This window comes from Callorhinchus milii, unplaced genomic scaffold, assembly GCF_018977255.1.
Source record: "Callorhinchus milii isolate IMCB2004 unplaced genomic scaffold, IMCB_Cmil_1.0 Scaffold9, whole genome shotgun sequence".
Classification (NCBI taxonomy): domain Eukaryota; kingdom Metazoa; phylum Chordata; class Chondrichthyes; order Chimaeriformes; family Callorhinchidae; genus Callorhinchus; species Callorhinchus milii.
The window spans coordinates 7,002,130-7,029,323 of NW_024704750.1; the positions used below are offsets into that span (position 1 = coordinate 7,002,130).

Consider the following 27,194-nt stretch of genomic DNA (forward strand, 5'->3'; position numbering starts at 1 on the left):
CGCGAGCGAGCGAGCGACCGACCGACCGACCGACGGATCGACGGAGCGGGAGAGCAGTGGGAGTCAGTCAGCCTCGGGGGCGGGGAGGGAGGCAGGGCGGGGGGTGGCCTTGGCTCGAGACGAGACGAGCGAGACCGAGACTCGGCTGGAAAATTCGTGCAAAGATAAACCCTCATCTGTCGGGAGATCGGCCACCGACCGACCGACCCACCCGGTGCCGTCGTCTCGACGCGGGAGTGTGGGTTGTGTGTGGTGAAGAGAAGAGGAAAAGAGAAGAGTCGCATCGATCGAGGAGGGGTGTGTTGTGAGAGAGAGAGAGAGCGACACAGAGAGAGAGAGAGAGAGAGAGAAAACCTGCCTTTCCTGCAGAGAGAGGAGGGTGGGGGGGGGGAGGGAGCTCGAATGAATGACCTTTGGGAGGAGTGTTAATGCCGGCGCTGTGATCACGGTCACGGTCCCTCACAGGGCGGACGAGGTGCGGACATTTAGTTCTTCCATCGACGGGGTGGGGGAGGGGGGGAAAGAGAAGGACGGTGTGTGGAGGAGCCGGGGCCGGGCGGCGGGTGCCGGGCGGCAGGAAACGACCCCCTTTTTTTTCTCTCTCTCTCTCTCCGCCGAGGCCTTTTCCTTCTTCTTCTTCCTCCACCACCACCACCACCTTCTCCCTCTCCACCACCACCACCTACTCCTCCTCCTCTCTCACGATCGATCGATCGATTGACTGACTGACCGACTCCCTCCCCTCCCTCTTCGCTGCCGCGAATCTCTTTATGTACTTTCGGAAAGATGGGAAAGGCGCTGTCGAGGATTTTCGGGAACAAGGAAATGCGTATATTGATGCTTGGACTTGACGCGGCCGGGAAGACCACCATCCTGTACAAACTGAAGCTGGGCCAGTCCGTCACCACCATCCCCACGGTGGGCTTCAACGTGGAGACAGTGACTTACAAGAACGTCAAATTTAACGTGTGGGACGTGGGCGGTCAGGATAAAATCCGGCCTCTGTGGCGGCACTACTACACCGGGACCCAGGGATTAATATTCGTCGTGGACTGTGCCGACAGGGACCGGATAGACGAGGCCCGGCAGGAGTTGCACCGCATCATCAACGACCGGGAGATGAGGGAAGCCATCATTCTGATCTTTGCGAATAAGCAAGACCTGCCCGATGCCATGAAACCGCACGAAATCCAAGAGAAATTGGGTCTGACCCGCATCCGGGATAGAAATTGGTATGTGCAGCCGTCCTGTGCCACTTCAGGAGACGGACTGTTTGAAGGTCTTACGTGGCTAACGTCCAATCACAAATCTTAATGAGTGTATGAAACTGTTTAGACAAAAAAAAACCTCTCGGAAGAATATATAATGAGAGAAGTAACGTGGGATTATGATCCTGACCCTTCACTAATCACCTTTGTTTGATTTTTTTGGGGGAATTTAACTGGCATTTAGTTTGGCTTTGCTTTAGAAAGTTTCATATGAATGCGCTGAACTAATCTTAAGAACTTGAGAATTTAAGGGTTCAGAAAAGGTCGTATTTTAAGTAATTTGCCATTATTTGAATAACTTCCCTTTATGTACTATCGTTTGGGTTTTTTCATTTTTAAAAAAAAATATGCTTCTCAGTTTCGAGTTCTTGCTTCTTCCTTTAATGGCTTGCTGTAGATTGCTTAATTTACATTCATGCAAACGTATGATGTCAGGTCTATTTCAATTAGTAAACTTGAAAGCTTATTTGAACAAATATAATTCGTCTCTACATTTTATTTGCCTACTTTGTTTTCTGACTCCAATCACAAGCAAAAAAATCCTGTCATTTATACCCTAGTTTGAGGATCCAAGAAAACCAGGGTTCAGATCTGTGAGGGATAAATTAATTATTAGAGATGACTACAATATTAAAAAAAAGCACAGCTGGTCAGTCAAATAGCCAGTTTTGAGGGTTTAGACATAAAATGATGAGCATTATCTTTCAGATATTCATTGACTAGCTGTCCTGTCTTGTTTTTTTTATGTTTGAAATTTCTGGGAATGTGTGCTTTATTTAATTGTGGACAGGGTGTGTCCAAATCAAATATCACTTCGTAATCTGCCTAGATCCAGTGCAAAAGTATTTACTAGCCAATAAGTCAAAATATTCATTTTCTGCTACAAAAAATAGGTACAGTTCAATAAGTTTGAAAAAAATCCAGGTAGTCTTTTTGCCACTTAGGTGGCTGATTGTTATATAGTTACTCTGAATGCTTCTATTGCATAAGTAAGCTTTTTTTAATTCCTGCTGTATTTTTTTTATGAGTGCACATGTATGCTGCTTCTGACCATATTGATACAACACAAGCAAAATTGTGCATTGTACTGTTTCCATACAGAGGTTCAGAATGTGTTGTGACATCTTTTTCTGCCTCCCAGGAATCAAAATGGCTTCTGATACCAAAAACAGTTAATTTGTAACAGTTTTGTCCAATGGAATGATGACTCCAGCATGTACAATATTACACATTAAAATGAAATAAATATGCCAAACATCAGGTATTAAAACAACAATTTGCTGTATATTCGAATTATGCATCGACCTAAAGGGAGTGTGTTAGCGCTAAAGCAGAATTTCAATAAAAAAGTGAACAGAAATGTTGAACCGCACCCTTTCTGCAGAAATGTTAAACCACACCCCTACAAACTTTGATGTGTTACCCTGTAGATGGTTACGAGAAATTTGCATTGCTCAATGAGAGGATATTTAGTTTTTTTTTGTGCCACTGCGTTAGTTCAGTTGATGGTGTTCTCAGTAGCTTCCTTCTGAGTGCTATCAGATGTGATTTCCTGTCTCTGTGGCTTTCTGCACAGAGAAAACTTGGGGGAGGAGGCCAGTTTGATTATGATGTGAAAGTCTTCATTATTCAAAAAAAATTAAATGTTCGATTCATTTAAACTTGCCAATAAAAATTGAAGTTCAAGTAGGCAATTTAGCTGCAGGTTTAGTATTTCAAAAAAGGGTGAAACTCGAAAACACATAAGTAATTTCTGGTTCTAAAATTTTCAAAATTGTGTAGTTTCTGAATAGATAAGATGCTAGCAAACAGTTTAAACTGCTTTATTAAAATGTACAAATGCATGTTCAAGTAATAGGAAGATGAGGCTTGTGTCCCCTTTCCAAATACCCATACTTATTTCTGCTACGTAATTTGGAGCAGCCAATTTATTTGGAAATTGTATTGTAATTGAATGGATGCCAATTTAGTGCTAGTTGCATGTACGTTTTTAATCCATTTTTTGGGAGGGGCACAGTAGGATCAGTTGATGGGTTCATCAGATTAGTAATTCATAATGCATAACTCCTTGGCATATGAAATGATTCCACTCAATTGTATTAATTGCCAAACTGAAACTAGTGGCAGAATTAACTAAGCACAAATTTGACTGGTCAGTACATCAGAATGCAGTCAACATTGCACTGAAATTGATACACCTTTTGAGCCTTGACTATGATGCCCCCACGGGCGGCCATCACTTGCTGCTTAAGCTCAAAATGTGAAGAATGGGTCAGGTAAGAACAATTAATCATCTGTGAAACAATACCGTTGCCTCGAAGTGGGGAGAATTGGCACGAAAAATAGCTTCAAGTGGGAATTATGGATGCCTGTAATGAACCTCAAAACTAGTGTTTCTAACTTGTTACAACCAATGTCCTGCTCAATGGCCACTCTCAGGAATGCTGCAGCACACCGCACCACAGAGTGGTTGTTTGAACCTGTGATTTTCCCACCGGTGAACCCCTGATTTCAATCATGTCACTTTAGGGAATTTACTATGTGGCGGTCAGACATTTTCCCCCAAAGAACAGGGAGTAGAGTAGTAATATACAGCTCTTTCACCTACTTTATGGAATGCATCAATCTCCCAGCAACAAGAAGAGGTGAGGGAGCAGCCAGCAGGGTGTTTACACCCACAACTGATCTCAACCTTTGTGGTATAATTTAGTAGCCTGGCACTAATGGAGCATAGGTGTAGGAGTTCAAAACTGGCCTGTATGAAAGATGTGCTTAATGACTAAAGGCAAAATATGTAATTCTGCTTATCCAAAAGGTGAGCATTGCAAAAATATTTTACGTTGTGCATATGGGCTGCAAAATGATTTCTACATGTGAAATATCAAATTGTCATTATATGACTAGCACAGTAATTTAAAGCTGTGCCCTTTTAACACTTGATGCCTGACTAAGACGTGACCATCTCTAACTGTCAGAGTCATAGAAGTCATCAAACAGTTTCATTTGGGTAAATGTGTTCATAGTTGGGACTAATTGGTAACTTCAAAAGCCACAAGGGTGACTGATGTGGAAAATGGATGAATACACGAGTGATTCACTCCAAAACGTAATTAATACTATTGTCTTTTCAAAAGAGAAAATCTTAGTGGATGATGCGTATAATAATGGTACAAATGGTAATTGCTCTTTTTCTTTCATAAAGCATACAGTTAAAAATGTTCGCTTTAGGATTGTCATTAACTGATTTCTGGCTCAAAATATCACCTGCACTCTCTTCTTCAGTGAATATCCCATATTTAATTACATTGTGCAACCAAGTGTTTCTAATGGGTCGATACTACTTGAAAATTGCTTTAATCTCATTAGAATATGGATCTCTTATCAGTAATTTGCAGAATATACAGATGTTTGTCTTAAATATTCAAAATCTGCAATGCCTTATTTACAGATTAACATTGTATAATATCTGTTGTCTCTCACTTTATGTACAGAGAATAGTGTAAATTACCATAATGTCTCTTAAATTCATTTTTTTAATGTAATTGAATATTCATGCTTTACTTTTCAAAATTGAAGAAAATGCCCCATTAATCTGTTCTAAACATTGAACACTAGAATTTGTCAACTAGCATTCGGGACATAATTAAATGTGTTTCAACTTGAAATTTCATTTGGAATTGTCTCGTCAGTATAAGCTAGTGCATTTTCTGGGGTTCCTACAAAAGGGTGATATATACTGTTAAAAAGTATTTGTGTTCTTCATACTTGACTTTGTGCTGAGAGGAAGAATATCTTGCTCCAGGCCTCCTGTATTGTAATTTGGCAACAAAAAGCGCATGAGCAGTCTGGGTTAGCTTGTCCTCTAGATTTCTCCTTTTTTACTGAAGTGTCTCATTGGCAATTTTCAAATTCTTACTTCAATTTAGTATGGGTTCATGCTCTTAAAATTATTAGGGGGGAAAAATTATTCCCTTTGTCCAAAGTTGGTTGATAGTAAAATCCGAAAACCTTGCCTTAAAACTTGTGTGGTTAACACTGCATGTTTTACAATAAAGGACTTAAACCCTGATATTATTTACAAGTTTCCAAAGCTTAAATTTGGGATATAGATGTTAAAATCAAGTATTTCCAGTAGATTCTTGAAACTATCTATGAAATTTGTATTAAATTCACAAAAAGTGAATGCAGATTTTGCATTTGATTGAAAGCTGAAGCCCTTTGTGCAAAGGAAATTTTGGTTAATAAAATACATGTATTGACTTGCAGGGTCCATTTGGTGTTTTTCTTTACATGCATCTAATGAAATCTAAGGTGTGATTCAGAACTGATATAATGCACATTATATTAGTGTGTTTGTGTGTGTGTGTGTGAGAACTTGGCAGAGAACATTGTGAAAACCCATGTAATACAAATGATTAGATTTCAAATCAATGGAAATGTATTGTAATAGATGAGGAAGCAATGTTTAAACATGCACAGTTCAACAAAAAGTTCTGAATTTTTTACACACAATTGGAACCGATCTGGAATTTCAGATAATACAGTAAAGTACAACTGTCTTGTAAGTCCCTGAGAGAGGTCTTCTGTGTGTAGTGTTATTTGTGTGCTAAATTCGGATTAATGAACAGTGCTCAAATTGAGTCTTTCTGTTAATTACCCATGGCTTTCTTTATCAAGGAGGTAATTATTTGTAGCGTACCCTGCATTCAAGAACAATGCTGAATTGTTGAATCTGTGGCAGCTCTTTATCAGATGCAGAATAGGTAATACTTAAGCCAGTTGGAACAAACTATGTCCATCGTTTGGATGCTTAATTTTTCATTTGAGCATACTGGTAAGTCAATGTTGTAGTGGTCTGAAATAGCAAATGGTTCAATATAAGATGAAAGGTGCTACCTTTTTTTCTTTCATTTCTGATTGAAATCCTGAATGACATATTGCTCCACTCCAAATGCAGGGATTATGCTATTAATACCCTTTTAAATAAAAATTGAACAAATAATGGGTGTTTTCTAAAGCTTTGTATCCCACCCTTTGTTTATTTCTTCGTCCTCTCGCCCCTTTCACAATATATGTCCACAGTTCTATGAATAAATACAAAAAGATTGTAGATAATGTAATGGTAGGAATGAGGTGGTTGTCTTTAATGTCTCACACAGTGAGTTCATAATGTTAGCCTTGTCAGTGTAAGCCAGGTACTGAATGGCGCTTTGGATTCTTCCCAAGCCAGAATTGGAAGTCTTCAAGAGAATAAATACAGTATCAACCGAACAATTGGGTGGGTACATTTTAGAGCAGCCTTGGTGGTTGCCTATCTTCCTTCTGCAGACTTTCGAATGGGATGTGTTAAGAGGGTAAGTGTTTAGTAAGTGAGGAAAAACAGAAAAGTTAATTATATGCCTCTTTCAAGGCACGTCTTAAGACCCTCCTCTTCAACCGTGCTTCGGCCATCCTCCCTGCCTCCACTCTCCCTTACCCCAATCCCCCGTCCACTCGGGTCCAAATCCCTGTCTGTCCAGCGTCTTGGGATGTCCTCCTGATGTGAAAGGCGCTGTACAAATGCAATTTTGTATTGTATTTTGCTTTCTTATTAAGCAGTTTTGGCCATTTTTTTTTTAAAAAGCTTAAATTTAATCCATTATTATCAAATAGAAGATTGTTTAACTAAGTAAAGCTTTCAGTCACTGGTCAAAGATAGTCTGCTGATCCTTTTTATAGGTGTGTTGAAAAATTGTATTAGTAGCAGCATTAATAGCAGATAAGTGTTAGTTCCAAGTATCTGCACAATTCCGTTTTTTTGCATAGAAGCAGTGAAGCGTAGGAAGTCAGCCAAGTGCTCCTTGCCCCGAGGTTACAGTTCTCTTTGGAGATAAGCTTTGCTTAGTGTGCAGCAGCTGCATAGTGTGGAAAATGTAAACCCATAAGATTTTTTTGTTCGATTACTGTAAAACATTCCACAACATGCACTCATCCCACCTATCTTAACTTCTAAAGGTTTGAGCAAAAATGCTTTACATTGTACTCATTTGTCTTTCAGAGGCTAGAATGTTAATTTCGGCATCAAATATTTTAGCTAATAAAATTCTGAACATACGGAACTTGAACAATGCTATCAAACCTGATGCAAAACAATGTCAAGTACAATGTCATCTAGATCCTTCCACTTCAAAGTCAAAGGGTAGTTTTCTAAAAAGTGATTTGACAAGACACGCATCAGAAGATGAGACCACTAGGTTTTAACATGTTACTTTGTAGTTATTAGTTTAACCTTTGTATCATTTCAATTGATGATCATTCTATTAACTAATTAATAATTAACTATATCCACCACCAACCTCCTCACTCACATCAAACTCCACATGTCATCACCTCAATCCTCAGCAGGTTCCTCATCTCCCCACAGAACAACTTCAAAGTCAGCACACCCTCGCCTATAAATCCTTCGCACCATGACAGCTTGCTATCTCTGTGACCTCTACTCTCGCTTGGCTAACTTGGGCCTTCAATGTTGTTCTATCTGAAGTGTCTAAATACAGTAGATCCAAGTTGTATATAATTGGTAGAATTTTAATTTGGGGCAAGATACTGTAGAACTGCTGGCACATGGAATGAATCACTGATCTCATTTAAGAAATGTCTTCATGTTGCAATGAGAAGACAGAAGAGCTAGTATTCTGAAAAGATTACATCAAATGGAAAAAGGACCTTCATTCAAACACCCCTTGTGCGCTAAATTTTTAAATAAACACAGTTTAAACTATTGCTCTAAAAGAGGACTCCACCACTGCCTCGGTGGATTGTTTTGGAGTGCTCCTAACCTGTATGTTGTGTGACAGAGTGTAAAGGTATGAACAGTCCACTGTCCTTGTTTCTAAAGAAAGGGTTATTCACCTGTTAAAAGCAGTTTGTGACATTCAATGGTGAGAATGTTTTCTGTTACTAATTATTGTGGGTTTATTCCACATTTGGTTGTTAGAACCTCAATTGCTGGGATAACAACTAATGCCAAACATTCTGCAAGCTGGCAGAACACTCCTGATAAGGTGCCTGTCCCTATTACTCTTAACTAAGTCAATGCCATTGGTCCGATGCTTGCTGTTAACTTTGTGCAGGCATTGCTTTGCATCCAAATGAGTAATTTCTCCAGCATTCAATCAATAAAATTACTTCAATTTGAAACTTACACTTACAACAAGTAATAATTCTAGAATTTTTCTCATTGCTTCCTTCACTTTTAATTTTTATTTCAGCTTTGCAGACTTTTGGGTCTCCTAGTTAAATATAATTTGAGGTAACATCTGTTCCTGGGCTTCTATCAATCACATCCTGAAACAACAGCACAGGTATCTTACTTTAATGCAATGCCTTTCATTTCAGCTAGCCAGTGAAGATTGCACTATAACATTTTTGGTACTATTAACCAAGTTTTATTTCTGCTAGGAGTAAAATTGTTCCTTATTAGCAACTGCTGGAAACTTTTCGAAGTTGTATAATATTTTGCTTTTCCAAGTAAGAAACAGTTCAGTTTCTGATAAGTTTCTGCCTGTTCTTCAGCTTGAAGAAATTAGATAAGAGGTACAGTATAATACATGTGTTGTACTGACATACTAATCTTTATCAAGGTCCTGGAAAGGATGACATTTTCAGTTATTTCTTACTAAAGAACTGGTGTATTTTATAACATCAGTTAAGCTCCCAGTTTCTGAATTAACTTATTTATGAGGAAAACAGCTGCTCTATTTCTCCAGGCTGCCTTTAATATGTCAAAACATTTCATTACTTCTGACCATTAAAGTATAATGTTTTGGTACCTGCCCAGGTGAATACGATGAGAATGATAATAATAATCTTGCATTTGATATAGCGCTTTTCACGTCTTCTAGATGTCTCAAAGCGTTTCACAGAATAGACTGTAAAGTGAATTGACCTTATATTTGTGGGCAAAATGCGGCAGCCAATTGCACACAGCAGCGTCTCGCAAAACAGTCGTGGATTGAAATGACCAATTTATTATTGTTTTGTTTTGGAGTGATTATTATTAGGCGTGTGGAGTAAGGAAACTTGCCCAAAATGAGAACATGGCTTACAATGGCATGATGTTCTACCCATCCGGAATATGGCCCCTAAGTTTCTTACACCCTGGAATTACTTAACTAACTTAATACTTAAATTCAATGCAGCACTTTATCACATAAAAATGCCTCTAATCCTTTACCCACATGATAGCCAATACACTTGTAATTTTCTGAGTATAAATAAACTTGGTTTTGAACCATTTTTACATATGTATTGCTCAGTACTTTTCAGGTAACTTTTGAGCACATACTGCTGTGTCTTTTAGAATGACTTTCTACCCCTAGGTTAGTAAATGCAGGAGAATTCTTCCAGCCCTGATAGCTGACTGCATGTGACACTTGAATGCTTGAATGATATTCTCACGGGTACTAATGCAGTAAACTCGCAGGTTTTATTTTGTTTTGAATTCCAGGTTCTGACGTTGGGTCCATCAAACCAAGATTTAAAACAAATTCAAACTATTATGGAAAATCCAGTTTGGAAACTGCAGAGTGCCCAGTTGGAGAATGTGTTTAAGATGTATTTTTGTGCCATGAGATACTTAGCTCAGCAGGTTCTGGCACTAGTTTTAGGATATTCTCTGAGGCACTTCCTCCCAGCTTTGCAACATCAAATATAGAAACTGGCAATCGCATGCATTCAGCTTGACTTAGATCACAGAACTGATGGGTCTTAGTGGTGGACCATGTATACAGAATTGCAAGATAAATCCACAATTGTATGTACAGACATATTAATTACACCAGTAACCAATGGTTGAAACACAAAACATCAAGATGAAAAGAAGTATTCATTTTTCAGCTTAAGTTTTTGCCCTTGAGCTACCATTTCTTTCAAAAGGTTTTATGTCCATTTGAACCAACTTTCATCTCTTTCTCTAACAAAATTCACAGTCGCAGCACTGTCCAGTATATCTTGTGAAAGGCTTTTAGATGTTTTGATGACATGGTCAGGTGCAATATTAAATACAAGGTTTATTTGTCAATAGGGTTTCAGAGACTTGAAACAAAACCCTTGAAACACTTGAAAATGTCTATACCATCCCAAACTACAATTTACTACAGAACTACAGGCAGCTCCCGGCTTTTAAACATAACAATTTCTTATTAATAATGATAACATTTCTGGAAAATTGGAAAAGGCAAGTCTCTATACTTCACTAATGCGAAGGGTTTCCTGATATTGCAAGACATTTGCTGCCAAACTTTTGCTGCTTTCAATAAGTACAATTCGTATATATTCAAATCCACCGGATAATCTTAGCACCAAATGGAAATGAGTAAATCCATCAATCAGTCTATTTCATTTTGACAGCAAACTGATGCAAATGTAGCACGAGATCTCACCTGAAAAAGCACATCATGTTGTCAGCTAGTGAAGTTCATTCAGTGATTTCTTCCTACTTCCACTTATAAAATCAACTGGGTTTTGAGCAGGGGCATTTTGTATTTCATTCCTTATTCATAAAAGCTGCAGAAGCAACCAGTCAGCCTTTTTATCGTCTATATTATCAGGATGTTGGTAGTTCCAATTTGTCATGGATACAAATCTAATAAAGCCCATAAAAGCTTGGAAATCTCCAGGTTTAATTACTTGCCTGTACTCAATTAGCTGATCTCAGATGAAGAGGGGTAGGGGGTTGGTATAATAGAGTTGATTTCAGTGCACTGGGTAAAATAACCAGCCAGCATTCCCCTCTCTTGATCTCTATTCCATTGAAAGCGACTAGAGTGGATGTTGGATGAAGACAGGTCAGGATCAGCATAACTGTGCCCCTTTCTTCCATAGTCCAATTGTATGCCAATAATGGACGGCTCATTCTTGATGCTTTGGACACCCTCGGCATGCAAGTCGTTGAAGAAAACTGGAATTAAAGTCAGATGGTGACTCGGAAACCATGCTGGATCCTCAGGAGAAGAGGGGGAAAATAATCTTCCTTCATCAGATCTGGATGTTCTCAATGCATTCTTTCTCCACGTATCCTGTTTATGCAGTAGTTGCTAATTGCGTTTTGTACTGAATTCACAGCTGTTAAAACAATTTAAATATACATTGTCTAAACGGTGCAAATTGCATTACTTGTAGATTTAAAGAGACAAACTGGTGCCAGAGTTGAGCAACAGTCTGAGAATCGATATAATCTGAATCAGGCTGAAGGAAACAGACAATTTGTTTCCTTATTGCCACTGGCTCACTGGTAATCAGTATTGAATTAGACATAGATATTTATACTTGAACTGTGCCAAAGTGTTCATCATTGTGCTTTGACACTTGCAGAGTCCACTGCAGGAGGCGGTGACCGTGAGCACGGTGGAAAAGCAAGGTTTTTAGGCAGGACGTAAAAAAGGGGAGAGAGGGGGCAAGGTGGAGGGATTGAGGGAGAGTGTTTCACAGTTCCGGGGTGTAACATCTGAAAGTCCAACCTCCAATGGTGGAGCGAGGTTGCGAGGGACAAGCAAGAGACCGGTGCCAGTCGAGTGGAGGGATCAGGTAGTGGATTGGGGATTGAGGAGGTCGGAGAGGTAGGGAGGGCGATGCTAGGGAGCAAATGCATTTGAGCACAAGTGTGAGGATGTTGAAGTTACACACCACATCATTGATTTACTGGCTGATTTGACAAATTATTTCATTTCAATTCTGGTTGAATAATCAATCTTGTCTTAAATGGTTTTCCATTATTGTTTTTCTAATCTTGGCTCTTAAATTCAAAGTTGAATAATTTTATTCTGATTCTAGTATCGAAGTAATTCACTTTCAGCTCCCATGGGATGAAGATGCTGGCTGACAGGCAAAAGGCTAGTGGATGTTTCTTGTCTTCAGTACGCAGCAAAGGTGGAAAATATTTCACCCACAAAATATAAAGTCAATTCACTTTTCAGTATATTCTGTGAAGCGCTTTGAGATGTCTCAACGACATGATAGGGCGCTATATGGAGTCCTGTAGCTCAGTGGTTAGAGCACTCGCTTTGCAAGTGAGAGACCTGAGTTCAATTCCAGGCAGGGCGAAACCTTGGGCAAGTTTCCTTACTCCACACGCCTAATAATAATCCCTCCAAAAACAAAAAAAACAATAATAAATTGGTCATTTTCAATCTACGACTGTTTGTGGGACATTGCTGTGCGCAATTGGCTGCCGCGTTCGCCCACAAATATACAGTCAATTCACTTTACAGTCTATTCTGTGAAGCGCTTTGGGACGTCCTCCCGACGTGAAAAGCGCTATATCAAATGCAAGGATTATTATTATTATTATTATTATTATTATATCAAATAATATTATTATAAGGTTTACTGGTACGATTTGTAGATCATACTTAGATTCAATGTTCATGATGAATGGATTAAAAATAAGAAAATGCCTTTTGACCCAGTGTAAATTCTCTGTTTTAACAGTGACCAGGATCAATTTCACGAGCCATCCATTCTCATTGCAATTACTGCTGTTTACATCGCCTAATGTACAAACCGATCTATAAAAAAAAAGCCTCTAAATTGAAGTCACTAAATGGTAATTTGATATTCAACTCAAATTCTGCATTGTGTGTTCTATGTTGGGAACAAATCATTTGCCCCTGTAATGAGTATCTTTATCCGGTGCAATGTAAAATCAAGGGAACATTGTACAGGAGTCAGGTACAATGACTGACATTTACTGCTGGTAATTGGCACTGATTTGTTATTTGCCAGCTGTAAAATTTCAACTTTGCATCACCGCTACATGCTCTACCCTTGCAATTGTGTGGCCTTGCAGTGCATCTTTCTTGGCGTAAGATTCCCTCCTCATTCCCTTATTGTTTTCCATGCTTCTTCCCCAGGCAACCTATTCCAAAGACTTGCCAATGCAGCTATGAGACTGGGTATTGGGAAGTGTGCAAGAGAAGCCTGGGGTCCCTGTAATGTGTTCCAACACACCAACAACAACAACTTGCATTTATATAGCGCCCTTCACGCGAGGTAGCGTCCCGGAGCGCTTCACAGTGGTGGCGTCTGACAACGAGCACGGGGAGAGGGAGGGCGGAGGTGACCGTAAGCCCGATCAAAAAGGTCTTTAGGCGGGATTTGAAGGTGGGTAGGGAGGGGGCAAGGCGGAGGAATTGAGGGATAGAGTTCCAAAGTTTTGGGGCGATTCCTTCTTGTGGCCCATGCTCAACAATCCTCAGAGTGGCACAGCTGAGATTAGGAAGCAACGAGTGTGAACCTATGTAGTGCACGGTTTTTGAAAAATCCAAATAAAGTCTAAATAGGCTTTGACCCATTATTGTTATATTAATTATATTCCAGACAGTATTGAACTACGTCCTGTTGCAGAGTGGGCCAAACTGGCAGCCTGCAGTTCTATTGCTGGCTATGGATCACAAAATGACTGAGTTAAGTGTAAGTAAAGCAGTGTTTATGAATGCACACCTGTTTACCGTTATAGCAACGTGAGAGAGAGTCACCTTGATGTGCTCTCTCACATTGCTTCGCTAAATCACTATCAAGTTCTCTAAACTGCGTATCTGATGAAGAGTTTTGTGCTGCTAAAACCTCATTAACTCAGTGCCAAGTGTGTCATGCCACTGCTCTGTAAGACAAGTGATTAGAATGAATATTTTATTTCAATTGTTTGTTGAATTTCTGGCCTATTGACATAAGAATCTTCAAAGAATGGAACACAAGGAAGTTGTACTGAAGAGTCAAACTTACCCCCAGCTGACTAGCATCAAGTTGAAGAACTTTCAAGTCACCTGTAACATGACCAGATACAGAAGAAAATCTTCCGTAGTCTACAACAGCCTCAATAGAGCACCTTTCTCCCTCTGCTGCTCCTGTGGCCTCCCAGAAGTAATCAATTTGTGCAGAATTTTATACAGTTCTATGCTATGGGCACTTGGATACTCAAAATAAATAAAATATACTGTTTAGTTAATTGTGTACACAGCAGAAAAACTTAACTGCGTCCACATTTCCCAAACCCTGCAGAATTACAAGTACCTGTCATTGTTTTCTTTTAAGACAAGATCTTTTCTCATAGCTACTGTCCCCTATTTTCTGGAATGAATTATGTTTGCATGAGTCATCGAAAGTAACTTAGCAAATGTACTTAGCTGCTTTTCTTATATTTTTAGACCTTGCTGAGTGTGTGCACTGAAACAGAATAGGGTCTCAAAGGATCTAATTGCTACATGCTATTAATACCTTCTTGCCGCGAGAATATAGTGTCACGTGTAGTTAACACAATTTTGCTAAACTTTCATATGGGGGTGGAGGGAAACTGTGGCTACATGTGGAGCTGCAGTAGTTAATTGTTCTTTTCTACACGGATAGACAATGCTCATTGGGAGCACAGAATGACAAATTCATCCCACGAGTACTCATAAATTCCAAGAGTCTTCCTGGTAAACTTATTTCCCAATTCCCCATTGGATATACTGTTTATAGAGCTGTACCCTGTACAATAAAACTTTCAAAGAAGTGTTAAATGCAATAAGTCATTGACAATAAATGCTTGAAACCTTAGGAATGAATAGAAGATTTATGTACACGTTTATCTTAATCATAGCAGTAAGAAACTGCTGTAACAAGTTTTAATTAAATGATTAAGTTATACCCATTCACAGTATAATATGTTAGCTGATGTGCTGTGACAGAGTATGAACTTTGCTGTATGGGGTCATTGCTAAGAGGTGATTCTGGATATGGGAGGAAAAGCAAAGCAAAGATAAATTGGGGAGTGGATTGAAATGTGAGTCACTTCAGAATGTGCTTGCAAGAACGTCCTTAACAGCGAGTTAAAGCAGGACATACCTGGCAACTGTTCATCTTAGTTAACAGCAGAGAGTAAACAAGGAAGATGAAAGGCTTGCATGGGAAGAAATACTTTCTTTCAAATAAATTCAGCAAAAAGCATAATCATAATTTTTTCGTGCAAAAGAAAATTCTCACCTTTTTGATACTTGTCCAAAGTTTAAAAAATTGAATTACAACCAGAAAGTATCTAAAAGCAGAAAAGAATGGAGTTTATACAATACAATATCATTTACATTTATAAAGTGCCTTTCACATCAGGAGGACATGTCAAAGCATTTATTAATTTTAGTTGGATCCAGATATGGAGTTACAAGCTTTAACTCCAAGAATACGTCTGAATACATAATGTGCTCTGAATGTCTTCAGCTGAACTGTTGCAAGTTCATTATAAAATGCATAATAAATTCTGAAATACAATCTTTTGACATTCTACATCATGCGAAACTACTCTTGTGAAGATACCCGTGATATTAAAGGAACTGATGACCATCAATACATCAATGTAATCCATTACTAGCAACAGAAATTTGCTATCCACTAAATAAATAAAGGTGGCTTCAAATGGATTACAGAATAGTAAACCAAGGACAGTAATCCAATCTCAGCATTCAGATGATGGCCATAAACTGTTTGAAGTTGTGGTTTATGTCTTCTAAATTCCTTTTTTAGTTTAGCATCTTGTGATTCACTGACAGCCATCAAGTATATTGTGTCCTACAATTTAAGCAGGGCCATTGTTAGCAGATTAAAGCAATGCATTTTGGGCAGATGAATACTTGCCTTAAGCGTTTTTTTGAAGTAGATTTTAATACCATAACTTTGAACTTTTTTTTTAGAAAACTAATGCTTTGAACCCATTAATATTCCAGGATATTATTTTCGCAATCCTCTTCTAAACAATCAGAATTTAGTTACCCCAGGCACACCACTTTCTGTGTCACTGTTAAATGAAGTGTTTTATCTGGTCTGAAATAACTTTAATGGTAACCAATGCCAAATGCTATTTTAAAAACATACCTCTAATATCATGTTGTAAAACATGGATCAGACTCCATTAGTGTCTGAGAAAATGTATTTTTTTAAAAAATATGTGAGAAGCTCTGTAATGTGTTGAGGATAATATTGGTTATACTGTACCTTTTAAATGGGGTCCTGAGGAAAATAAAAGATAGGTATTAAGTGCTGCCAATAATTATCTTCCCGTGCTGACACTAACCCATTTCCATCATTGTGGATTGCCAAGGGGGAAAGTGCCTCTTTTTCTGGCACCATTGCTTCCAGCTTAAAAACATTGGAACGTCAAGGATACAGTTACCACTGATAGAAAGACAGCAAATGTAATAAAGCAAAATGAAGTCTGAGTAAAGAGAATGGTTAACCAAGTTCTTTGCTGGAGCTCTCGTTTTTCACTCGTTCACTTCTTTATAAATTGCAGCTTTTATATATGTAAAAAATAATATATGTTGTGCTCAATAAGTTGACGAGAGCCCAGACTGTCTCAACACTAACCTCATCAGAGTGTTTCCTTCTGCACTAGGACACATTCTTCCCCTTTCCCACATCATGTCTTTGTGGTTGGGATTGCTAATTACTGATGAATTCCACGCTGCTAATTCACAGTCACTGCGAATTGGATTGAAAGGATTCTGCAGACAGGATGGACTTACTTCAAGTCATTCTGAGTTGGATTTAAACTCAGACCCCAGAGGCAAAAGGATCACTTATTGAAGCACTACACCATTCAGTGCCATTCAGTGCCTCAACACGATATCTTTCTTAACATAATGAGATGAACTGGAATGGTCTTTTCCTATCCCATGATCTCTTATGTTCTTACAGTGTCATTATATTACATTGATTGCAGTCTCTGAGCAGGCAAAGGCATGGATTTTTTCTCCTGCACAAATGGGTACAGTTATTAAAGAAGATTGTCAGACTGCAAAACATCTTCCAGTGTAGGCAAGTCCAGCTGAATAGGATGTGATCCCTATTCCAAAGCTTTTTGAAATAATTGCATATTGATGGGATTGATTGACTCCGCAACAGGACTAAGCTATCGAGTACGTATACACATTGTATTGTTTTCCATTTATTCAGTAACAGAAATGCTGGTAACATCAGTAACAGTCATACAATGATGTCTTGACCGTCTTTGTCATCTTGTCAATGAAGTCAAATCACCTCGACCACCCTCAGCATGAGCTGAGAATGATAAATGAGTTTGACTCTTCCAAAATTAAAATTGACTGTGCACCCAAAAAAATACTATTCACCCTTGTATCTTTTGCAAAAAATATTAAAGACATTAATGAGAGTACCGCGAAACTACCAGAACAGGAAATCTGAAATTGCCTAGGTTTTACTTCCTGTGTTAAAAGTTCACGTGGAAATGCTTTCTTTATCTCTAGAAAGCTGAGCTGTTTAAACCCTTCTCCTCCCACAAGCATGTGATGGGAGTAAACTGTTATAAGTGTTCCGGTTCTGTAATTGCTAATAATTTCTGTGATAGGTTTTCCCCTCCCCCCGCCCAACTACAATCAGCGCAGATAGATATTTTAGACTGAATTGAGTTATCACCTAATTGGTTTGAATCCCTTAGGCAGACTCGTGAGTTCTCTGCTATGTGAAAAATAACTTATGGACATGATCCAGAAAGAAAACATCGTCTTCTTTTAATTCAATTTCACCCCAGATGTATCAGCCACAGTTTTCTTGAATATACTGTATTTATGCGAAGGAAAATATTTTTAATACTGCCTGCATTTGATATAGCATCTTATCACGTTGAGCCATCTCAAAGCGCATCACAGGATCTTTTTTCGTCAGCCAGGTGTCTGACATATGTGGAAACCCATCACTGTGCTTAAGAGTATCCAAACCCAAGCTGAGATTTCCATGCATCCCACCTACACATGGAAATCCTAAAGACAGAATATTGGAATGGAATGGAATGGCACTCTCTCCCTGGAGGGATGAATCCTACTTATCTAATTCCAGAAAGTATTGCAATATAAACAGTTAGCCTTTAAAAGAAAACTTATAAATTTGGATTGTAATATTGTAATGCATCAGGAACTTCATGTGTTATGGGGATTTTTATTTTGTATCTAGAGTTGTGGTACCCACTGTGTACCTTCTAATTAAGTAGCTTCAAACTGTGAGACCCTGGATTCATTTCACTACTGGTTTTAAACTCCTGGAACAATTAGTCAGAGCTTCCAATAGTGACAATGTTTTGAGAGGAAAACAACATTTATATCTCCCGCTTGGAATCCCATTGGCAGGAGCTCACAAGAGGTCTGTCTGAATGTTGAAAGTAAACACATAAGCAAAGCCTATGCCAAGTGACACTTATGTTTTTAATATATAATAATTTTTGCACTTGATATAGCACCATATTACATTGTCGATTCGTCTGAAAAATTATTTGCACTACACAGGAGACGAATGCTGCTTTGTACTTTGTGCACAGCAGTGGCCCACAAACAGCCATGATGTGAATGACTAATTTTATCTGGAGGATTCTTGGCCAGGATCCCGGGAGAAATACCCTTCTCTTTTCCAATCATGCAATAGGATCTTTAATGTCCGCGTGATAAGGCAGATGAGGCCTGTTTTTAATACATTCATGATTGTGCAAGGGGCTCTTTAATAACGTTAAGAAGCTTTAGGGCAATGAAATGTACCATCCATGAAACTGTAAGGCTTGGTTAGTAGTGCTCTCTCCCTTGGGTCAGAAGGTTCTGGTTTTAAGGCCCATGTCAAGATCATTGTTCAGACTGAAACTTCAATTCGGAGAACACAACATTCTTCCTGTCCTTCAAATGAGACTTTAAACCAAGTTTGCTTGTTTAGGTGGATGTTAAAGATCTTATGACGCTACTTCAAAAGGGAAAGTAGTTTCTTTTCAGTATTCTGTCCAACAATTCTCCAGTTTAATTGATTATTCCTTTAATGGCTACTTGTGAGACCTTGCTGTTTGTAAATTAGTTGTATCATTTGTCTCAAAAAGCAGTTACTACACTTTGTATCTGCTACCTGTAAAAGCACTTTCAGACATTTCAACATCCATTAAATGCAAACGTTATTTATGATTTAAATTTAAAAATGAAAACTTCTGAGCTGAGCTTAGAAGCAACACTAACTGTGCCATAAGTGGGAGATTAAAAAAAGAATATTCTTGAAAACATCAGTGTGTAAAGTGGTTGTTCTTGCACTGCAACCTTTTGTGTTAATAACTAAGAAAATACCTTCATTGGATTTTCAGCATTGATGAATTGTCTCAAGAGGTTTTTGTGCTTTGGTATCCATATATGGCTATAAACACTGAACAAATTGCAAATACAGCATTGTATTTTCATAAGATTTTACAATGCCTTTGATATTGTCAGACCGAGGAATAATGGGAGAGAGTGTGTGGAGGTCAAACTGCACTTACAAACACTTAACCCTCTTGTTTAAGCAGACACAATGAAATCTCCTGGGCACCCTGCATAATTGTTTTCACATAAGTAAAACAAATATGATATTCCACTGATCTCATTTACACTAATATTAGAGCAGAGTGAGTCATGAATTTAGAAATAAAAGCCAGTTTGGGCTGATCATTGGAGGCTTGTCGCTCAAATATACCTTTGTTAAAAAGATTGATATAGTATTACTTATAAATAATACTGAGCTGTGCTGTCATTACTGTATTACTGTATCAACAGCAGTGAGGAAATATCCCAGTTTCCTGATAAAGGGTTGGCTTTCTTTATTTTTACCAGTGATGAATTTAGCTAAGTACTAACAGACTTTTCGTTTTGCTAGAAATATTTGCACATCTGTCTTTCCCATAATATAGTATTTGACTAGCTGAATCAGTACATCTGGTTTCATAAATGGAGAATTTCACTGGTTCTTGCTTTTTTTTGTTGTTGTCGTTACAACTTTTGAGAACCTCCACACAATTGACAAGGTATGAGTCATTTTAACTGACCCAACCCTCTTCCTTCATAAATTGCTGTAAATCAGCATTGCATCACCCTCGCCTGTGTGGAGTAATGTAAATGAAACGTTTTTTTTAAAAAAAAATCTAACGCTTGATGACGCATAAAACCCAGCTGCATCCAGTACCGTGCATTCCTGGCACTATTCAGTGGTTTCATTTTGATGCCATCTGTTGGGAGATGTTGGCGATGTCCACCAGCCTCTTACAATGTGCCTGGCCATCAGAAAGTGAAACTGGGCTCAGTCAGAAGTGCTTCTCTCAACAGTTTTCGATCAAGATTTTATTAAAAAAATAAACTTTCGGAAGAAATCTCATTTGAGCTGTGCTGCCATTATTTAAACCAACTGTGTATGTATGTCTGATGTATCTGTGGACTGCATTAAGATAATGTCTCTGTAATCTACCTTGGGGGGATTTGAAGGGGGATGGGTGAGGGGGGGGAATGGGGGAGAAGAGAGAGAGAGAGAGCAGGACGGGGAGGGTGGAAGGGAAGGAGGAGCAGCATCTCTTTGGTTTACGTCACTCCACCACATCTGCTCGTCTGAAATAAATGAATGCAGAGCTGCAGCAATGCTATAACTGAGGTCTTCAAAAAAAACTCAGTCAGGATATATTGGCAAGCATTTATCATTCCACATAATTACTCACACACGGATGTCTGCTTTATTGTGAAAAAAACCTTGTTTGCCCACATTTTATTCACTAAAATTACTATTCCCTTCCTGCTAAAGGTGTGTGTGTTTTTTTAATAGTTACATTGCTGCAATGTTCAATTCCCACTGAGGAGACTACAGTGCTTATTTCATCTCCTCCCTCCCTGATTGACATTCTTACTTTGGTATTTCCCTGCAAGGGAGTTTTTGCCAGCTTCGGTTGACTCATGTGGGAGAGGAGAAACCGCATTGAATCACAGAGTGGATATTAGAGATGCAGATGTGAATGCAACCCTCTGTGTTGGTTGTTTAGGATGCAGAAAGTGTGATGTAAAGTGCGACGCTCTTCCCCCTAGCCGCTTGGGTTCAACCACAAGAAATTTCAGAAGAAATGTAAAACATTTTATTTTTAGAGTCTGATCTCCATTGACTGGTTGTACAAAAAGGTTTGGCACAATAGAGACTCTGAACGGCTTAGATTTGACAGAAAATCATCAAATTTGGTGAACTTCATGCTTGAATGTCTGAAACAAAACGAGGCTGTGTCATTTTTTTTCTCTGAAGGTAATTTCTGCGAGCTGGAGACTTTGACACAAATGAGGAAATGTAACTTTCAATTTCTATTAAAACTTATTTTCAATTTCCTGTGGTCTATAAAGGGAGCTGATGAAACCTGCGCCATGTAGATTAATTAACACATTGAATCTGTTAAGAAGAGTCACAATTTTCAGCATATTACACTTACCCGTGTGTAGGCCCCTATATAAATGCAAGTTGGTGTTGTTGTTGATTAGGTCAGGCTTTCCAAAATATGATGGGATCTAAACTAATGTTTTCACATGAAGTAACCAAAATACATCACAGGAACTGACTGTACTGCTTCCAAATTTTTCAAATCAATTCAATCCTGAACAATATCTTTTTTTAAAATATCCTTTTTTGCTATGTATTGTGTGCTGTGGATACAAGTGCAATATTTTGGTATGGTCCTCCATTTCGGAACGCAACGGCATAGATTCTGCGATAGGCATTCCTGCAAAATAAAAATGTATTGAAAATGTTTGAGCTGTATTTTGTTCGGCTAACAATGCCTCACTCTACGTTAAGGCACAGCAGGCTGGAATAAGGTGGTAAGAGCATGGGGTCTCAAGCACAAATCACGGCTCATGATCTTGGTAAGGCTGCCAAATAGGTGGCAAATAGAGGCCAAAGTGGAGTGGGAAGAGCGACTAATATAATATACTGACTGCAGCAAAGAATAATCTACGCATCTTCGCAATTGTGAATGCATGGACATACAAACATTCATACATCTATTTAAATGAGCCTCAAAGAAGCATCAAGGATTGTGTTTATGTACTTTACAGTCAGCAACAGTGCAGCAGTCACCTTACATCTCTGATACAGGAGGGAGGTATATAATGAAATAAGAGGTGGAGTGGTGGCTTAGATGCTGTCTGGTTCAACACACAAGCCATGGGGTGGTTTATATTTAAACCTGCAACCTAGGTGACATATTGTGTCATTTCCAGTCTGATATTTGTCACTTCTGATTATGTCACCAGATGGAACACACAATGTGGCGGCAGAGCATCTTAACAAAGGCACAAAGCAGTTAGTTTGGACTCTGAGCAGGTAGGATAGGACAGGAACAGGATCACATTCAAGGGAAAAGAGCTGCAAAATGTAGTCGGAACAAGATGACAATTTTTAAAACATCAAATGTATTTTATGTGGGGACTCCAGTTTCGTGTGTGTGTGACATATGATAGAATACAATTAGAGTGGGAGATTCAGAAAAGTCCCTAGAAGCATGTCACTTTCAATGTCCAGACAAAACAGTCACCAGATTGTTTCACTGAACATTTTCCTTCCTTCTTTTATCTTAGTCTATCATCTTGAGCTGATATCTATTAGTGCCATTAAACCTCAGTCCGTGGAAATGGCTCATAATTAAAGTTGGACAAAATCAGCTATAAAGTAATAATATATTTTTAAATAGATCTCAATCTTTGAGCACCCATCTGCAGACTGCTGAACTGCAGTCCTCTGTAACACTTATCTCACAGTAAAGGTGGGATATAGGTTTAAACCACAACTCCACTGGGTTTACAATCAGAACCACACTGTTAAGCGTTACTGGATGCCTCTTGATTTAGGAGAGGTAGTGGTATTGCAGGACCATTGTTATGTGCCTCCTTGCAACAAGCTCTAGAGCAGAACATTGGAAGAGGTCTGAGAGTAGCAGACCCACCCTCTGTGTAGCATTGCGCACAAACACTGCAGCAGAGGACAAAAACAGGGAGGAATTAAGAAGTTCACCGACAAATATACAGTCAATTCACTTTACAGTATATTCTGTGAAGCGCTTTGGGACGTCTAGAAGACGTGAAAAGCGCTATATCAAATGCAAGGATTATTATTATTATTATAAGAAGAGAGTATGCACTGAAAATAACTGAGGCTCAAAGGTGCCAATTATGACTCCTGCAAGTGATTGTGGAGGTCAGAACTAAACTGATCTTTATTAAGCCAGTCCAGAAAAAGATAGTTATGATCAAGGTTCCAGATACATAGATAACTGCGCCACAAAGTAAATTGTCCTTATACTTTAACACTCATCTGTTGAAATTATTTAATCTATCCTCCCCATTTCAGATACATGGTAAAAATGATTGAATCAAGGAAGTGCTGACCTGCTAACTTCTGTTTTTGACTAACCTCATCCCTGAGCCTTTGCAATGTCCTACATTATAGTTGTACTGACTAAGACAGTGAACTACGTCAGCATTGTAAATTCAAATTAAGTTACCTTTTCATTATCATATATTTGACCAGCTACTGAATATTTGTAAAATTCTCGATGTGTTTTTCCCTAAAGCATGGGTCAGCCTGGTTCATTGGTAATGCTCTCTCCTATGAGTCAGCAGGTTGTGGGTCCAAATCCCATGTCGGGACTTGATCTCCCATAGTCTAAGATGATACTGCAATGCAGAGCTGGGTGGGTGTTGCATTATTGTACCTGGTAAAGCTCTTTCTATGTGACAACAAAAATTCAATAGACCTCCTGCATTAAGTACCAATTTACAGATTGCAGAACCTCTACACAAAGAAGGTGACATGCTACCAACATATTGTCCTATAGTATCAAAAGCAAGTGGGAAATGAAACAGTTTATTTCAGGAAATAATGCTACAGACATTCCTTTTCATTAACCACATTTAAAGAAAGGATCTACACATGCAAAAGAAAACCAGAAGAAACCTGCCCTTAACTTCCCTTTAGAAGCTGACTGTTAAGAAAAAAATATTTTTATATAATTACCTCCAGCCATGCGATAAATTCAGCAATATGGTGAATGTTTTTATTCTACATGGTCTGATTGCATGGAATAGTGCAATTACTTCACAGTGTTTGCTGTAAGCAGCAACGCCAATGAAAGTAACCGAGGAAAGAATTTTACTGCTAGATGTAAATAATTTTCCACTTCAGTGTCCTTCTAATAGTTTCAGAGCGAATAAGTGATCAATCACAGCTTGGTACTGTAGTGGATTGTTTAAATTAATCCCACTGTAATCTTGTGTACTGGATAATCGTAGAATTAGATGCCACGGTGTTAAAAGTGCATTTAAATTTTACTATCCCAGTTTGTTGAGTTTGAAAATCAACCTGAAAATATTACTGATAATTGAATCTGTGCTATACATTTTGTGTCGCTTCTTTTTAGCATTTTGACCCAAGTTTTTGAAAATAAATAAATAAAAGGTGCTTGTGAATTGAAGTAAATCCTTTAAAGTAAACATATATAGTCATTCACATGCAATTTTAGACACAAAATCTAGCACTCGAAATGACAATCATTCGTTATTAGTATGCAAATCCTGAGCTACGAGTTTTGTTTCAATGCCTTTGAAAATTGTTTTAATGTTTTACTGCAGTGCAATAGGTAAGGGAATATAAGGTACACAGTTTTCCTTTTGCCCCTTTGCTCCATTGTGCAGCTTATTCATGCAAGCCTGCGTTGTAAATTCACAGGATTAGATGGATTGAGGGACTCATGGGAAACTCTAAAAATGACACCAGTTGACCTTGGATCTTGACCTGCTTGATACAGTAATAGTATCTGATCGGCGGCTTAATTTGCATTGAAAAGTCAATGAATTATAAGTTCAGACACTCTTTGACTTCCAATTGCTTGAACGAGTGATGTTAAACTATACCGTGGGCAGTGTACTGCACTTCATTTCCAGTTCAAGATAACCTGCTTAAAGAAGCCCTAGGAAATCATAATCATGGCATTTCAATTTTTTTTTAGAGGTAGAGTGGTCAATCCAGAGACGGACAGAACAGAACACATATGTGTGTTTAGACAGGAATTTCATAGAGGTGATCTTAAAGCACCATTAAGAATAGCTAGCCAGGATATTAAGGTGTTTTAGTGTTATAGTGAGGGTGGTTGAATATTTTGTAGGTATAGTTAAACTGTCTTCTTGATCAGAGACTATCTGTGCTGAACTTTATCGCAAAAAACAGAATGGATGGAGTCTGCAATATGGTACTTTTGCATGGAAGGAATGGGTGTGATGGGGTCAATAACTTCTTTAGTCCATGCGTTTTGTATAGTCTTTGTCCTTGTGCTACTTATACATTTTAGAGATGTTCTAAAATCAAATAATCATTCCTCATCATGGAAACACTTTCCAGTGTGAGCAGGGATTTAACTACAGCACGAATAGTATCAAAGGGTGTAATCTCTAGGAGCCAGACTGTAATTTTCTTGTATTGTGTGAGTACTGTGAATAAAATGAATGTAATGGAGCAGTTCATTGAAGAATATGTGTCTTCCATCTTACATATGTTAATGCCAGTAAAACATTGGTACTCGCTCTTGAATTTACCTGATGCAAGTTTTGAATCTCTATCGTAGCAAACATCCTAATGTCAGGCAAAATGAAGGTACACTAACATTTGTTTCTGGACCCATCCTAAATGAAGCTGCAATAGTGGAGCTCATTGTGCTAATATTCCGATAGGTTTCCACATCACTGGCCTTTGCTGTCTGCAGACTCACAGCACAGATCAAAGCTCACTGTTATCTGGTATGATACCTGTTTACATTGCAGCAAAAAAATCTTAACAGTAGAAAGCCCACGACCGAGGTTAGCCTCCCAGCCGTTTATCCATATTGGTGCATTTTAACATGTAATGGGAATCATGACAATAATTTTGTTGGGCCTAATATGGATACAAATAGATCATTGGCATATAAGCATAGTTGCTTACAGTAATTACTTCAACAGCTGCAGTAGGAGAGATTGTGAAGCAAAATAAAATTTGGAGCCACAGTACCTCTCTCCAGAAAGGCATTGTCTGAAGTCAAAGCATCTGTGTTAACAGTTTCTAAATGATTTTTAGGTGGGATCCTAACCACAAATCATCGCAATGGCACATACCCTTCATGGAATTTTTTTTAACAAGCCTATGGGGAGAGAGGAAGCCAAAGGGGTTGGATCACAAGCTATTTATTCCATACAGCCATATTTCAATATGAATCATATTGTGTGTACTTAAATCAAGAGAAAAAAAACACGGTTTGCTTAACCATTTCAGGAAGACAGCGCCCCTTTAAAGAATTCCAATATATATGAGGTTGTGATCCTTTCTGGGAATCTACCATCAACTTATTCCAGAATACTTACATTTAATCCCAACAGTTGTGTGCCCCAAGGCCCTTGAGGCGAAGAGATGTATGTCTCTTCCTCGCAATTCTGAAGCGTTCCATTACAGTTCCTTCATTTAGTTCTGCTTGTGTTTTTGTGTCAAATATTCTTACTCATGCTTAAATCTTCAACGTGGACCAGTTTCCCTCCCTCTCTCCCAACCTCTCTCCTTCCAACTCTATTAGCAAAGCTGCGTTTTTACATTTGAGATCAAAGGCACAAGGTTATCACTGGATCTATTAGATCTTTAAAAATAAAGATACCACAGGAATCGTGAATGTGCAGAGAATGAGGATTTTATTTACAATGTTGATTCTCTATAACAGAGACGGCCCTTTCCCTTCTCACTCCTTCCCAAACATCCTATGAGGTACAAGCACTACAACTCAAGAACCTTGGACTCCAGTTATTCTTTATAAATTAGCAGTGAATAAGAAGTAGCTATGAGTTTATTAATTACTACAGCGCCATAAGTATAATGTTCTTCCATCCAGTAGCTTAGACACCAAGAGAAACTCCTTCTCTTTCAAACAAGCGCCATCTTCAGCATCCTCTTGTGCTCCGAGACACTGCCCCACGTGAAGGGCACTACATAAAAGTTGTTGTTGCCATTATGTCAAATTGCACATCACAGAGCAGACAAAAGCAAAAATAATTCCTTCACAGCAATATTTTGGTAACTTTGAATATCTCT

At 38.5% G+C, this 27,194-nt stretch overlaps 1 protein-coding gene and 1 long non-coding RNA gene across 2 annotated transcripts; one reads left to right on the forward strand and one right to left on the reverse strand.

Annotated features, from left to right (window-relative positions):
• The first annotated feature begins 362 nt into the window (after positions 1-362).
• On the forward strand, positions 363-2,541 carry arf6b (ADP-ribosylation factor 6b). Its single transcript, XM_007888213.2, has one exon. The coding sequence runs from the start codon at positions 787-789 to the stop codon at positions 1,312-1,314; it is 528 nt and encodes a 175-aa protein (XP_007886404.1). The 5' UTR covers positions 363-786; the 3' UTR covers positions 1,315-2,541.
• An 18,627-nt stretch (positions 2,542-21,168) lies between these two features.
• On the reverse strand, positions 21,169-26,787 carry LOC103175275. Its single transcript, XR_487448.2, has 3 exons — positions 26,480-26,787; positions 21,526-21,813; positions 21,169-21,304 (listed from the first exon to the last, which is right to left on the reverse strand). It is a non-coding gene; the product is annotated as an uncharacterized LOC103175275 (long non-coding RNA).
• Between the last annotated feature and the right edge of the window lie 407 nt (positions 26,788-27,194).

What these genes read in the sequence shown, in the direction of transcription:
- arf6b (XM_007888213.2), top strand. Translation starts at nt 787, where the DNA reads ATGGGAAAGGCGCTGTCGAGGATTTTCGGGAACAAGGAAATGCGTATA.